The sequence below is a fragment of the Mya arenaria genome, chromosome 5 (genome assembly GCF_026914265.1).
Source record: "Mya arenaria isolate MELC-2E11 chromosome 5, ASM2691426v1".
Classification (NCBI taxonomy): domain Eukaryota; kingdom Metazoa; phylum Mollusca; class Bivalvia; order Myida; family Myidae; genus Mya; species Mya arenaria.
In genome coordinates this window covers 14,289,002-14,303,179 of record NC_069126.1, presented here as the reverse complement: position 1 = coordinate 14,303,179, position 14,178 = coordinate 14,289,002, and the positions used below count along the sequence as shown (strand labels likewise).

Sequence of the window (14,178 nt, the reverse complement as noted above, 5' to 3'; positions counted from 1 at the left end):
TCTTGGTATGTCTAACACATGTGGCAAGTTATTTTAAAATCTGTCCATACAAGGGAAAGTAACAGCCCAGACACGACAACCTATACTCTATGTCCTTATATGCAGCATTCCATTGTGAATAAACACTAAGTGTGACCTTGACCTAAGAGGTAGGGACACGGGTTTTGCACGTGACACGTCGTCTTGGTATGCCGAACACATGTGGCAAGTTATTTTAAAATCTGTCCATAAAAGGGAAAGTTAGAGCGAGGACATGACAACCTATACTCTATGTCATTATATGCAGCATTCCATTGTGAATAAACACCTAAGTGTGACCTTGACCTTAGAGGTACGGACACAGGTCTTGCACGCGACACGCCGTTTTGGTATGTCAAACACATGTGGCAAGTTATTTTAATATCTGTCAATACAAGGGAAAGTAACAGCCCGGACACGACAACCTATACTCTATGTCCTTTTATGCAGCATTCCATTGTGAATAAACACTAAGTGTGACCTTGACCTAAGAGGTACGGACATGGGTCTTGCACGCGACTCGTCGTCTTGGTATGCCAAACACATGTGTCAAGTTATTTTAAAATCTGTCCATACAAGGGAAAGTTACAGTCCGGACACGACAACCTATACTCTATGTCCTTATATGCAGCATTCCATTGTGAATAAACACTAAGTGTGACCTTGACCTAAGAGGTAGGGACACGGTTCTTGCACGCGACACGTCATCTTGGTATGCCGAACACATGTGGCAAGTTATTTTAAAATCTGTCCATACAAGGGAAAGTTACAGCCCGGACACGAGTTATTGAGCCGGACACACGGACGGACGGACGGACAGACAGTGTGATTTTAATATGCCCACCTTCGGGGGCATAAAAACAATGTTATATTTCAAGTTAAAGGCACACAATATTTATAATTGATGCAAAAAAAAATATTTTAAATTTTACTGCATAATTAAGTTGAACTCACACATCAAAAACTATATCAGCCTTAATAATTGTTTTATTTTCAATAAACAGCTTCATGGATGTAGGCCAAATATTCCAAATTAAAATTAAATTAGGCCCTAATTCGTTCAGAAAACAACTTTAACAAAAGGTAATTATTGTATATATTATATATATATATATATGTGAATATTTCGACATTCATTAAAAGTGTTGTCTGCTGCATTTCTCATATTTTATGTTGACTGCTTTTCTTGACTGCGTTTTGGCCCTTTTTAAGTTCTTGGAGTTTTGTAAGCAGTTCCATGTTGGGATATGTATTACGTCATAAGCCATCAAAAGCTTTTCAAATGATGTTAGGAAAGGTTTTGTAACGTGTGATACAAAACTATTGTTGGTTCAACTACTTGTGGTTTCTTCAGGATGTTTTACGGCAACACAAAGACAGCTAACTTAGATGAAAGATAGGCTTCACAGATTTGAACTGCCTAGAGATATTTAACCTTCCGAATAGAAGTGTTAATGATTAATGAGTGTTTTATGATTTTAGGAACATGCACTCTTAATATAAACCACTTTATTTCAGTGTGTTTATTCAACTGTACTGAATCTTATTGGAACCTTCCCTATATGTGGCTGAAATGAACAGTATTACTATGGAAAATCACTAGTCATTGTTGTTTAACTTCGCACACTCTTATGGACAGTTACTCTAAACCATCACCGGCTTGGTCTTGCCTCATTATAATAGGACTATACTAGAAAGTTGGTCTTGTCTCATTACAATAGGACTATTATAGACAGTCTCAAAGTTTGAACCATTAAATACATTGTATTTTCATGTCAGGAGTACAATATATTGGCACTGTCCTATAAACCATGGATTGGAAACTTCCTCTGTTGACTAAGCTTATCTTGAATGTTCCTGAGCAGTGAAAAATCATCTGAGACCACATCTGTGATAATATTTAATTTATTTACCCAAATAATTCATAACTAATTCATAATAAATTAATAAATATCAACTTAAATGGGTTTGCATCATTAAAAAATACAAAAAGATTGTTTTTCTTTTTAGTGGTTATATGATAATGTCCTTGCTAATTTGCATATCATATCGGAGCTGATGGAAATTTACGGAGCTCACCAATTATCTCTGACCGTAGACTTTCAGAATTACTAAATAACTGCACGCTACATACTGGTTGACGGAACATATCCGAACAGGGCACAAAGCCCGAACACCAGCTTAAACACGCCTTTGTTTACCGTGTTCGATCATTCGATGATCTAGATCAATACAAAGGCTTGCCTTGATCACACTTGCGAAGTTTCATCTTGTTTTGTTGAGTATTTTTCTTAAAAAATGCCATTCAATGTTTATACGCAAAAGATCAAAATGTAGCACGCGAGGGAATGACGTCAGAGGGCGCACGCGCATCTTTAGGTTTTGCAGTTATGTTGACCTACATTCAAGATATTTATAAATAGAAATCACGCTGTACATTTGAATTGCATGTTTTGAAAAACATCGCATACAATAAATAACTTTGCAGCTAAGTGTTTATTTAATATAGCATACTTATTAATTATATTTGTGCCCTCCATAGCATAAATTTAAGGGTGATTTGCTGTCCATAAAATGATCGATTTTCGACATAAAATTGATGAGATCGTGAATCTGTACTTTGACAGATGTTGTCACATTAACCAAAGATGTTTCATATGCAATTTTAACTCACTACAACAAAAACTATCCAAGTTAAATGTGGAGAACCTCCAAAAGTGTTCGGAATTGTGATGTCAATCAGTACTGTGGGAAATTATATTTTTCATTTTGTTTGACCAATAGCTGGCAATTTCCAATCCATGTCTTAAAAGCAGAATGTGTCCGTGATATTGGTGATAACCAGACTCCTCTAATGAAGTTGGGCAGTCTATTTCCTTCGCTAGGATTTTGTCAGTAGATGGTGATTTCTACGACATTACATAATTAAATCTTTATTATGAAGCCAGGTTTATCAACAACGCATATGTCCATAACGTTCATCTTAAAAAATCGAATTACTTATCAAAATAGAATCTCACTATGACAAACACTTACCGGTGGTTGTAGTGTGGCCTGGGCAAACATTTCGGATTATGTTGTCTATCTAAAAATAGTAAAATCTTTCAATTACGTAAGAAATGTCTTCCTAATTTTCATCACATTTTCTTCGATGACATTCAGCTCACTTGGCCATTTGGTAGGAAGACTTTAATTGGACAATACATGACAATCAACCAATGAAAAATAGGTTTACTGGTCAAAGCGTTAAATAGATCAAGACTGCAAACGTTTGTGGATCCGGATTAGGCCATGCAGCACGCACTTATTGTTAGATTAAATCAAAGTACGGCTAGAGGGTGATTTGCCTCATTTAAATATTACATTTTCACTTCCGTTTTCGTCAGTATTTTATTCATACCATTCCAATATTGTCTTGTATTGTTTATTAAATCTTCTTAAATAATATGGGCGGAATTGGTCTATATGAATCATATTTATATAATGTATGTATATTATGCTACCGGACTGCTTACACACCTTTTAAACATTAATAGGTAACGATACCATGACGCGTACATATGTTTATAATTTGTAAGAATGATTGGAGAAATCAAGGTACTTGTATATCATTGGAATACGTACCGATTGCCTTCCTGCCAGTCGTCTCGCATATGGGATAGGAAAGGTTTTAGTCATTTTGTACCCTGGCTATTTCGTACCCTCCGATTTTTGGTTAGTTCGTACCTATAGCTATTGATAGTCATTTCGTACCCTATATTTTAAGTGTTTTTTTTTTCATATGAAAACAATAATGGGGTGAATAAAGATTCAAATAGTTAACATATATATGGAAAAAAAAATCTCATACGAGCCTTTAAAAGACGTCTGCCTTTCACTGGTAAATTTTTAACGCGGTGCTAATTGAGATGCGAAACAACTTTAATTTGATCAGTTGGGTTTAAAATAATTAAAACGTGTGAAATTTATTGTTTATTCCTGGTCATTGGTGTCACTTGTTTAATTTTCTTTGATACTTCTGACATGACACTTTTATTTATTTTTTATACGTCACATTAATCTATACAGCCTTGTGGTAGTTTTGTACATACGATTCACGGGCAAATCGTTATGAACGTCAAATTGCTTTGTAATAAGTGATGTGTCTCTTCTGCTCCTTTATTAATGCGATTACGTACATTGTTTTTTTTTAGTTTTTAAAGCCATACTTTAAAGGCACAGTTTAAAGAATCTTTGGCACGATGATTCCCTGCTGTGCATCTTTTGCTTATTGCACTGGTGTCACAGTAGGGGCCAATTTTCTGTGTATTCGTTTATTGGCTCAGGGCCATTTAGGGTCCATCCCTAAATGCACAGCGGGATACTCATATTGGAGATCTGATAAGACAATTAGGTAATAAGATTAAGATCAATTAAAAGAGTTTGTGTACAAATACACGTTTGTTGTTGTTGTTGTTGTTTTTTTTGTTTTTTTTTTTTTTTTTTTATTTTTTTTTTTTGGGGGGGGGTCACTTAAAGAAAGCTTAAACCAGGCCTTTAAGTGCCGTTAATTCTTATTACTCAAGACTGTCCCATTGTCGACCTCAGGTACGTCTTTATACGACGTAGCGCCAAGAAAGACTGCTCGCCGCAATATATGTTGAAATTTAGACGATTAGGATCCAGGCGGTCCTGTACATGGTCGCTGAAAGGAGAAATCAACCCCTTACCAGGGTCATTCCAATGCAAGGTGTCTGAGATACCGACCTTTCAGTTTTATTATTTTCATAATTTCTGTAGGTCTTGACAAAAAGATAAGAGGCCCACTATACAGCTGCTGCTACAAACATAACATTTTAAATCTAGCTGTTGCTTCTAGGATTAGACAAGGAGAAGGATGTTAAGATGTCTGGCCGCGCTTATTTGCTGCTTTTTTTGGAATGACCCAACCGCACTCCCGTGCAGATATAGGAGAAATTCAGCCCCTTTTGAATAATGATCATTAGCGCTCAAAAAATCTGGTATAATAATAATTAGCGCTACGTGTTTCTCCAATTGATAGCAGTAGAATAATAAGAGCATATTGCTCTAGACCTCTTGTGGTAAAGATGTATCCGTGTAACCAGTAGTATACAGTTATAAAAGTATAAAACAACAAGTTTGCATTCAACAAATTAACTCAGAAGCAGTACTGCCTTCATGGTGTTCATTTTGCTGTAGATAGACTTGATTCCCATAGCACAATTCTTGCACCATCTTTTCTGCTAGCCAGTACAAATACTCAGAACAAATTGGCATGCAGTGTCAAAGGAAACCATAGGGCGCCATTCCTTTGAATAATTGAACAGGATCTCGGCGTAACGTACGCACGAGGTAAAGGAGCGGCAAACCAAATATATGCAGGCAGTCGGACCTATAGCAATTATTTTGTGCCGGTAAGCGTGATTTCAAAATTTTGAAATGTAGGAAGACACAGTCCGTTATTAATGACTCGTTTTGCAATGTATTGCTATTTGAATGTGCACGTTAATTGTTGCCAATAACGCTTGTTTTGACCGCAGACTAGTAGGTGTGCCCATTTTATTAGACGCGGCGCCCGCGTCTATATATGGATACGTGTGTACTATTTTCAATGGACAAGGGACTATGGATATTTTTTACATCGAATACTTATCAATTCACATTTATTTCAACTATTCAAAACTATGCATTTAAGGAACTGTTTTCATGTCCAGATCCCGTCTGACGCAGTCAGGTTACTATATATATACCATTTGTCAAGGGAAAGTACTACGCTTGAAAAATCGCTTTAGATTCACGCGAAACACCTGTCACCCTCCTTCGAATTCTGATTCATTTAGATTCACATTTAAACCTAGTCGGCCTCGTCTTTGATGTCAGACATCAAAATTTGTATTGTACATTTTATAAATGTCCTCTCAGATTTTTTTCTTTAGATTCACAATATTTTATATTTCTGCTGTTTGACCTAATATACGGAACAGCCCGAATCTGTTCGTTATTTTTTGTCGGCAATATCCGTACAGATAGCTGAGGCACAACGGAATTGCACGATCACGGCACGTTTCGCAATCTTATGTACATTGTTTACACAAAAAGTCAGTTGCGTAACAAGATTTAGTACAAGAGTACTGGTACAGTGTTGTCTGGACTACTCAAAACTAAAGGTAATAACTAGTAAAAGTTGTTGTTTACCATTATGTATTTGATGAGGAAATGGCTATGGAACTACACAGCCTCAGGGTTTGTAATTCTTAGTTGCAACTGCAAGACGAACAACACGATTAAAGGAGTGAGGTCGAGAGTGTGGCCTAGTCATTCTAATTAATATGCCGTCCATGCTTCTTTTTTTAATGATGTCTAGCCTGTTTAGGGTTCTTTTTTAATGATGTTTAGCCTGTCTAGGGTTCTTTTTTAATGATGTTTAGCCTGTCCTAAACATCTTTAAAAAAAAGAAGAAGCCTGGACGGCATTTTAGAATGACTAGGGTGTGGCCATGAAAGTCCAAACTGAGTGGGAGTGGAGTATTGTATGTATTTCTTTAGACCTTGCGGTCAAGGATAACCCGTGAAAGTGCAAGCACTTATTTCCAACGGGGTCCTTTGTTTTTGCTGAAGGGACAGCACGCTGAAGAGACAGTGGTGGGATACAAGAAAGTCCGGGTGCGATACCCTAGCTCTTTTTCGAAGAGACCCCTTGGTTCTTTTACGTGCTCAGTGTAAAGCACCGATACACCGGGTACAACTTTCCTAGGTTAAACCAGAACTGAGTACACCACTTTTCCAAGCACTACCCTTTAAATGCCGAGCGCCAGGCAAGGGAGCTACTTGTACCAATTTTTAACGTCTTTTGGTATGACGCAGCCAGGGATCGAACCCACGACCTCCCGCTCCGTAGGCAGATGCTTAACCACTAGGCCACAGAGACGGTTGCATTGTATTGGATCCATACAGTATGGTTTACAGTCATTTCGTACTTTGTGATTTTATTATCTCCCGCAGCTGTCATCATAAACAACCAAAACACATTTTGTAACCCTTTTTTTATTTTAAATTTATTTTAAATTTATTTTTAATAATATAATATAAATATGTTAAATAATAATGTCCATGATGAAAGAAATGTGAAATATCATCAGTTAAAACAGATTAAAGAACACAAACAAATATTTACAGAAAAAGAAATCCAGCACATATAAGAATTTATATATATTTATAAACATGGCACACAAATGTACAAGAACAATATATATACATATATATAGCGCATCAAACAATGACAGCATTTTTATTCACACGGGCCATAAACAGTGTGTATACCACGTGGTAAATTAGGTCATAAATGCTACATCAGAAGGTAATATTAAATATTATTTTGCTTAAAATAAAGATAACTTTTCTTTTACTTCACCATTTTAAATAATACAAAAGGCAGTCTATGCAATGTTTGCCAAATAATGTTTTGACAGTGCTCCGTCAGTATTGTGAAAAGGTTTGTCGAAGTGTTTTAAGAAACTAAGCTCTCAATCAAACTCTGGTAAAAGACCGAAGGCGGGGCTCTGTAAGCGGCGTAGACTGCGCTATGTTTCATTTAAAATGGTAAAGAAATAGTAAAATTAGCTTTGTTTAAAGTCTTTATCCGAAGCAAAATATTGCCTACTGAATACTGACATAGCATTTATGACGCAATTTATCATGTGGTTTACACTATACACACACTGATAAAGTCCCGCACATGCCTTCAGGTGACTGCTAGTTGAAATTTGTTTGCTGAATATTCAAAATACGTTACATTCTAATGTGAAAACAAACCGTGAGTTCAATTATAACTAATTGTCCGTAAATATGGTACGTTGTAAAGTTAAAACAAGCTGTGTGTAAAATAATAAATCATGGTCTCTAATGTCCCGAAATGTGGTCCGTAATGCCCCCAAATATGGTCCATTATGTCTGGTCTGTAATGTCCGTGACCCGCATCATCACTCTAGAGAATGAGAATGAAGGGTACAAGATGACAGAAAATTAGAGGGTTCAAGATGACTAGAATATAATAGTCCAAGTTGACTGAAGTGTAAGTATGTAAGCCAAAACTGACTGAAGGTGCAGAGGACTGTGCACGATTGAGAAAATGAGAACCAAGATATTTAAATCTGCAATTAATTTTTTCTGGATAACCATACAGTTAGGGTCAACCTTTAAATTATGAGTGTAATTAAACCTAACAACCATTCTTAATCAATAGCTAGATACATATTATATTATTGAAACATATCCTATTATGTATCCATATCGGTGTATATTTTCAGATGCCGCATAGTGGTGGAAGAATTGCAGTCATATTGCTGGGTGCCCTGGTGTATGCCATAACACTAGCATTGTCCTACCTATCTTCAACTGATGTCATTCCAGGTAAGAGAGTTTTCATCAAAGAACTTTTCTATTAACACGGGCCGGACTGTCGGCAATGCAGGGTCTTTCCTAGGAATTATCAGTTAGGGTTCCAGTGCCACTGATGCTTGACAAATTGCAGTCTCTGGTAATAATATGGGGTCCCAGAATGTGGTTTGCACTCAATTGATGTTTATTTTGGGGTCCTATAGATGCACTTTTTAAATGAATGTTTGGCATGACAATCCCCTGCTGTGCATCTCCTGCAAATTGCACTGATGTCATAGTAGGGGCCAATTTCCGGTTTTAATATTTGTTTTTTTGGCTCAGGGTCAATTAGGTTCCATTTCTATAATAAAACTGCACAGCAAGAAATTCAGATCAGAGATCTGATAAGACAATGAGGCAATTAGATTATGATCAATACACAGACGATGTGTACAAATACACGTTGTTGTTTTTTTTTTGTGGGGGGGGGGGGTCACTTAAAAAAGGATTAAACTAGGCCTTTAAGTTCAAAAACACTTAATTGGGAGTTTGTGGTTAGAAAATATAGTCAGGGTCTTTGACTCTCTTAGTTCAGGAAAAGCCTGCAATGTTTTATCAGTAAAAGGAAGGAAATATAAATGACAGTACGTTTTAATGTTCAAGGTAAAAGTAAATGAAAAGTTATGACAGTATTTGCTTATTTTCATTAATTCTTTGTACATACCACCTTTGTGAACATGTACCTTGATTCCTAAGACTATTTTCATGACTATCAAATTGTTATGCAGGTCTTCCGTTGAAGGAAGTTTGGAAGTATATTACTCCCTAGAAATAGGTTTAAACTTAACAAACTTAATTCCTTGGAAGTACAAAAACTTCCATAATTTTGAAAAAAAACTTCCAAAGTCAAAAGCTTGGAAGTTCAAAATATCAAAACCTGGTGTCAATATTACTTCTATGCTCACAATTTCAATCAGTCTTAAAGTGAAATGAATTATTATAATATAAATCTGTGAATTCGGCAAGATAATTTTTTATATATAGTTTCAAATTATTTGATTTTTAACATCTGTCATCCTCTTTTAAAAATACTGGGAAAAGTGTATTGGGGAGACTTAAACTTCCATATTTCATTGAAAAACTTCCAATATTGATGGACAGGAAGTTCATACTTCCAGTTTCAAATTCTTAATGGAAGCCCAGGTTATGATACAACTTTTATTTCATTATTCTTAATTGCTCTCAATTGATGAAGATTTCTAAAGTTGAAACATGTTGTTGAAGTGGGAGTTGGTCCTCTTTCATCATATTATCATGTTAATAATCTTACATAATTTTGAATATTTGATAGTTTATAAAAAGACAAGTGATCTCTACCTTTCAGTATGCAGATTTAGTAAGGCATAGCAATTGTGTCCAGTTTCCTAACATAATCTTTTTTTAAGCACCAAGCGGTTATTCTGATACTGCCAGCTCTTGATTTTCTCCTTTTGGAATTAATATTGGTCGTTTCTTCCTGCAAGAAAGATATGTCAATGTACCAAGACAAAAATGTTCGAAGACAGAATGGCAATGATTTTCAGTGTTGAAATGAGAATAAGATAAAAACAAAAATCCTGCCCTATATTTGGGCTATTTTTTTAAATCAGTGAAAAATATTTTCTGAGACTTAATTGTGTTCATACACGTAGATTACATCATTCCTACAATTTCTTGTCATTCTTTTATTTCAGGCCTTTACAAAAATAAGACTGGTGATATATCAGATGCGTACTACCTCAGTGTTGTACCAGCCGGATGGGCGTTTGGATTGATATGGGGCATCATCTATGTATGGAATGCCATATGGTTCATCTACGCCTTCACCACCATCTGCCGACGAGTCGGGAGCAAATACATCTACCAGCTTAACATCCTACCTCCAGCGTTTTATGTTGTGTTCATGTTGAATAATGTCATTGTAACTGCCTGGTTGTTCCTTTGGGATAGACTGTATCTAAACTGGGCCTTACTGGACATAGCTTTCACGCCCTTTACCCTCTATATTTGCTTGATCATTAGCTTCAGGGGGCTGTACAATAATATCCAGAGACTTGAAGAAAATGGAGCTTCAAAGGAGATCTGGTTCGTAAGACTGTTCCTCCAGAATGGAATGGCCTTCTTTGCCACATGGGTTTCCATTGCAACTCTTCTGAACTTCGCAGTTGTCTTGACCTACTACTGGGGCGTGGCTATGCAAGCTTCATCAAGCATTGTACTTGGAATCCTCTGCTTCGAAGTCATTGTATGGTTCATCTTGGATCATTTTGTTTTCGACAAGTATGTTCGCTACACCTTAACCCCGTATATCGTGGTTGTGGTAGCCTTGGTTGGATCATATTTGAAAAACTATGATTTGGATGACAACTACCGCAACTCCATTTTCATTGTTGCTCTGCTTGCGTTCAGCAGTCTTGTTCTGTTGCTGAAGTTTGTCATTATGTTCGTCAGAGCTAGAACACGCCCCATTGCCGGCACTGTTTCAGATGAAGTTAAAGGAGGAACTCTTGCTTAGAATCTAAAATTGTGGACCTGGGAGGTTACTGTATACTGATTAGTGGGCATTATTATGAATACTTACGCTATATGTTAAATTTTGGTGCCTGGGGACCCCATATTATTCTGGTATCTTTTGAAAAATGTGTTGATTGCTGATTATTAAGATGAGATCATGTAAAATAAATGACTGATACAACAGTTTTGATGAAGTTATCACAGTTCAAATTTTTGTTCTTTTTTTCCATTGAAATTGGACATAAAACGGCTTATTCTTCAATGGCTTAATCTTCAATCTTTCATGGCCCAAAGGGCTAGTTTTCAATATTGTTATCGGTATTTGTTTCACGTATACTTGTTCTACTCATAAACCCTTTCGGCGATACCCAAATTCTATAGGGTCACCAGGCACCCAAAATTCACACTACCCCACAGGATACCTTAAATCAATCTGCTTTGACAGACACAGATATGAATTGTATGGTTACGTGGTTGTTAATTCTTTGGGTAAATATCTTAACGAGCATGTGGCCTGTTTTAAAGCATTATGGACCATGTTGTGATATTTCTTTGACAATAACTTGGCATAAAAAATAAATATGCTTTTCTGAAAATAATCATGGCTTGTGTATAATGAATTATGTGACCATGTCTTATACTGTGAATACCTCTCTAGGGTTTTAGCTTTGTTTTTATAAAGGACCGGGTGCTGCAGAAGAGGGACAGGGTGCTAACGAAGAAAAGGGCACACTGTATAGAGCTGTGTATAATTTAATTAATCATTATGAAAAAGTTAGGAATTGTGTTAAATTCAAGTAATAATAGGTTTCAACTGCCAACATGTTAAGTGTGTATGTAATTTAATCATAAAAAGCTTTGATCAAAACAAAAGAAATATTTGACTGTCTTAATTGGCATTTAGTTGTATGAAGGGTGCCCATGGGAACATGGTGGTGCCAAAAAAATACAAGGTGCAGCACCTTTCTTTTTCTCTTGAGCTAAAACCCTAACCTTAGTAATTTTGATACCTCAATTAGAATTTGTTTTCAAATATGGCATTTTATAGTGGATCTGTATATATTATATTTTGTATTTTTTAAGTTGTACTCAAGAGATCTTTTGGTTTTTCCTTCACATTTTATTATTATTGCTTAATGTCTTGCAAAAGGGTATGATTTGTATTCATGACTTGTTTATTTTACATACATTTTATTTTATTAATTTGAGTTGTGAAATACCAATATAGTTGTGTTCCTCAAGACATGGATATACCTCACTATAATCATAATGCAATTCAAATGGGTCTAAAGAGTTCACAGGCCTATTCATTCTCTTAATACTCGATACTCAAAAAGATAAAAATCTCAAAGATTTCATTCACCTTTTTTGGCGAATTACTCATCGCTTGTTCAATTACTCGGCATTACAAGTTTGTGATATATGGTAGTATGTGTACTTTGTTGTTTTATTTTTATAATATACATGTACATCTATATATTTTTTATTTACTTCCCTAGAGCGTCTATTCAATTATGTAGTACTCCCTAGAAATGGGATATAACCTCCAAAATTGAGACCTTCGAAGAACAAAAACTTCCAACATTTTGGATAAACTTCCAAAGGTGAAAAGGTTTTATCAGATTTTGTTAGTATGAGATAGAAAACTTATTATTCAATTGAAGTCATAGTTAACAAGTTAATAATAATCAGAGCTGAGCTTTATAGATTTTGTTAGCAATTTTATATATATTTGTATGTTACACAGTTTGTAATTGTTTCTATCTGTCTCTTTATCTGCATAATTACTTAAGTGATGATATTTTAAATATTCATTAGTTGTGATTATAAAGGGATATTATACAATCTTTTGAGAGTATTTATTTCGTGTTTTAGCTCGTATGTTTTTGGAAAAAAGCTGTGGTGTGGTAATACACCTGGTGTCCTTGCTGTCATTGGGGAAAAACTTTAAAGACACATACATACTCTATTTTGATCTGTTAATTTGTTTATGTTTATGAATAAAGATCATTTTTATTTGAATGTTAACAACTTTTTTGCAAATTCTTTCAATATATTTATTTTTGTACATGTTTATGTGTATCATAAAATGTTTTTGTCTCTTAAGACTATTTTTCAGGTTAAATTTGTGTAATTACCAGTGCCAGTGTTTTGATGTTACAAACATTTAACTTACAAATGTTGTATTTCTGTTCTTTGACATATTTTTTTGTATATAAGTTTTGTACGTAGTTAAATAAAATTATCTCTTAAATTGACTGTCTTTTTATGGTTATCATATTAGTTTAACTTTTCACATGCCTATTTTAAACAAACATGCACAAAACGCATATTGGTTGTACTTGCAGCGTACGAATGGGCAGGTGGCATGCAGTTTGTTTTTTTCTGCTTAATAATGTTATAAGCCTTTGTCTTGTCATCACCAAATGATTGGTCAGATGTGTATTGGCATATTATCTTTAAAAAAGATGATGACCAGCCATATTGCTTTAGTCTCTCTGGAGTTATTGCCCTTTAATTTCAGAAATTACCTAAACATGGTTTTGTCCGCTTAAAAACTTTAAAAGCCTTTTTCAAGTCACCATCGAATTGTGTCTGGATGTGTGTTGGCATACTATCTTGGACAAGATTGATAACCTGCTATATCGCTATATCACCAAATTTAATCAGAATGTGTTTGGGCATAATATCTGGAACAAGTAGTCACTCTTGGACTTATTGCCCTTTAATTATTTTTTTTTAAACTGCCCTTGTCCGCTTAATAACTTCACGAGCCTTTGCCCAATCATCACCAAATTTGGTCGGAATGTGTATGGTAATAATAAAATAATAATTTTGTTATAAAATGTCAGACAAGTTCAATAACCAGCCATATCGCCCTATTCTTCATTGAGTTTATTCTTTAATAAAGGAAATTATCTCAAATCTGTCTTGTTAATTAATAACTCTAAAAACCAATCAACAAATTTTGTCATAAAGTGTATGGGAATATTATCTTGGACAAGTATGATAACAAGTCATAACACTTGAGTCTCTTAAGAGAGATAGCCCTTTAATTATATAAATTATCTAAAATCGGGCTTGTGCATTAAGTACCTCAGAAGCCTTTTCCAATCATCAGAATGTGTATGGGCAGAATATCTTGTTCATGTTCGAGCTAATCAGTCTTGTTGCCTTAGTCACTCCAGAGTTATGACCCATGGATTGGTTAAAACTGTGTCCGCTCTCTAAA

General features: G+C 35.2%; 2 protein-coding genes across 4 annotated transcripts in view; one reads left to right on the top strand and one right to left on the bottom strand.

Moving 5' to 3' along the window:
• LOC128233665 (ATP-dependent zinc metalloprotease YME1L-like) overlaps window positions 1-3,215 on the bottom strand; it is a 30,406-nt gene extending 27,191 nt beyond the window's left edge. For all 3 annotated transcript variants that reach the window (XM_052947451.1, XM_052947454.1, XM_052947453.1), the window contains exon 1: window positions 3,055-3,215. In XM_052947451.1, the coding sequence (XP_052803411.1) occupies window positions 3,055-3,084 (30 nt within the window). In that variant the 5' untranslated portion in view covers window positions 3,085-3,215. The remainder of the gene's footprint in view (window positions 1-3,054) is intronic.
• A 2,850-nt stretch (window positions 3,216-6,065) lies between these two features.
• On the top strand, window positions 6,066-13,191 carry LOC128233673 (uncharacterized). The gene is made up of 3 exons (XM_052947469.1): window positions 6,066-6,185; window positions 8,324-8,426; window positions 10,127-13,191. The coding sequence occupies exons 2-3, from the start codon at window positions 8,324-8,326 to the stop codon at window positions 10,945-10,947; spliced, it is 924 nt and encodes a 307-aa protein (XP_052803429.1). The 5' UTR covers window positions 6,066-6,185; the 3' UTR covers window positions 10,948-13,191.
• The last annotated feature ends 987 nt before the right edge of the window (window positions 13,192-14,178 follow it).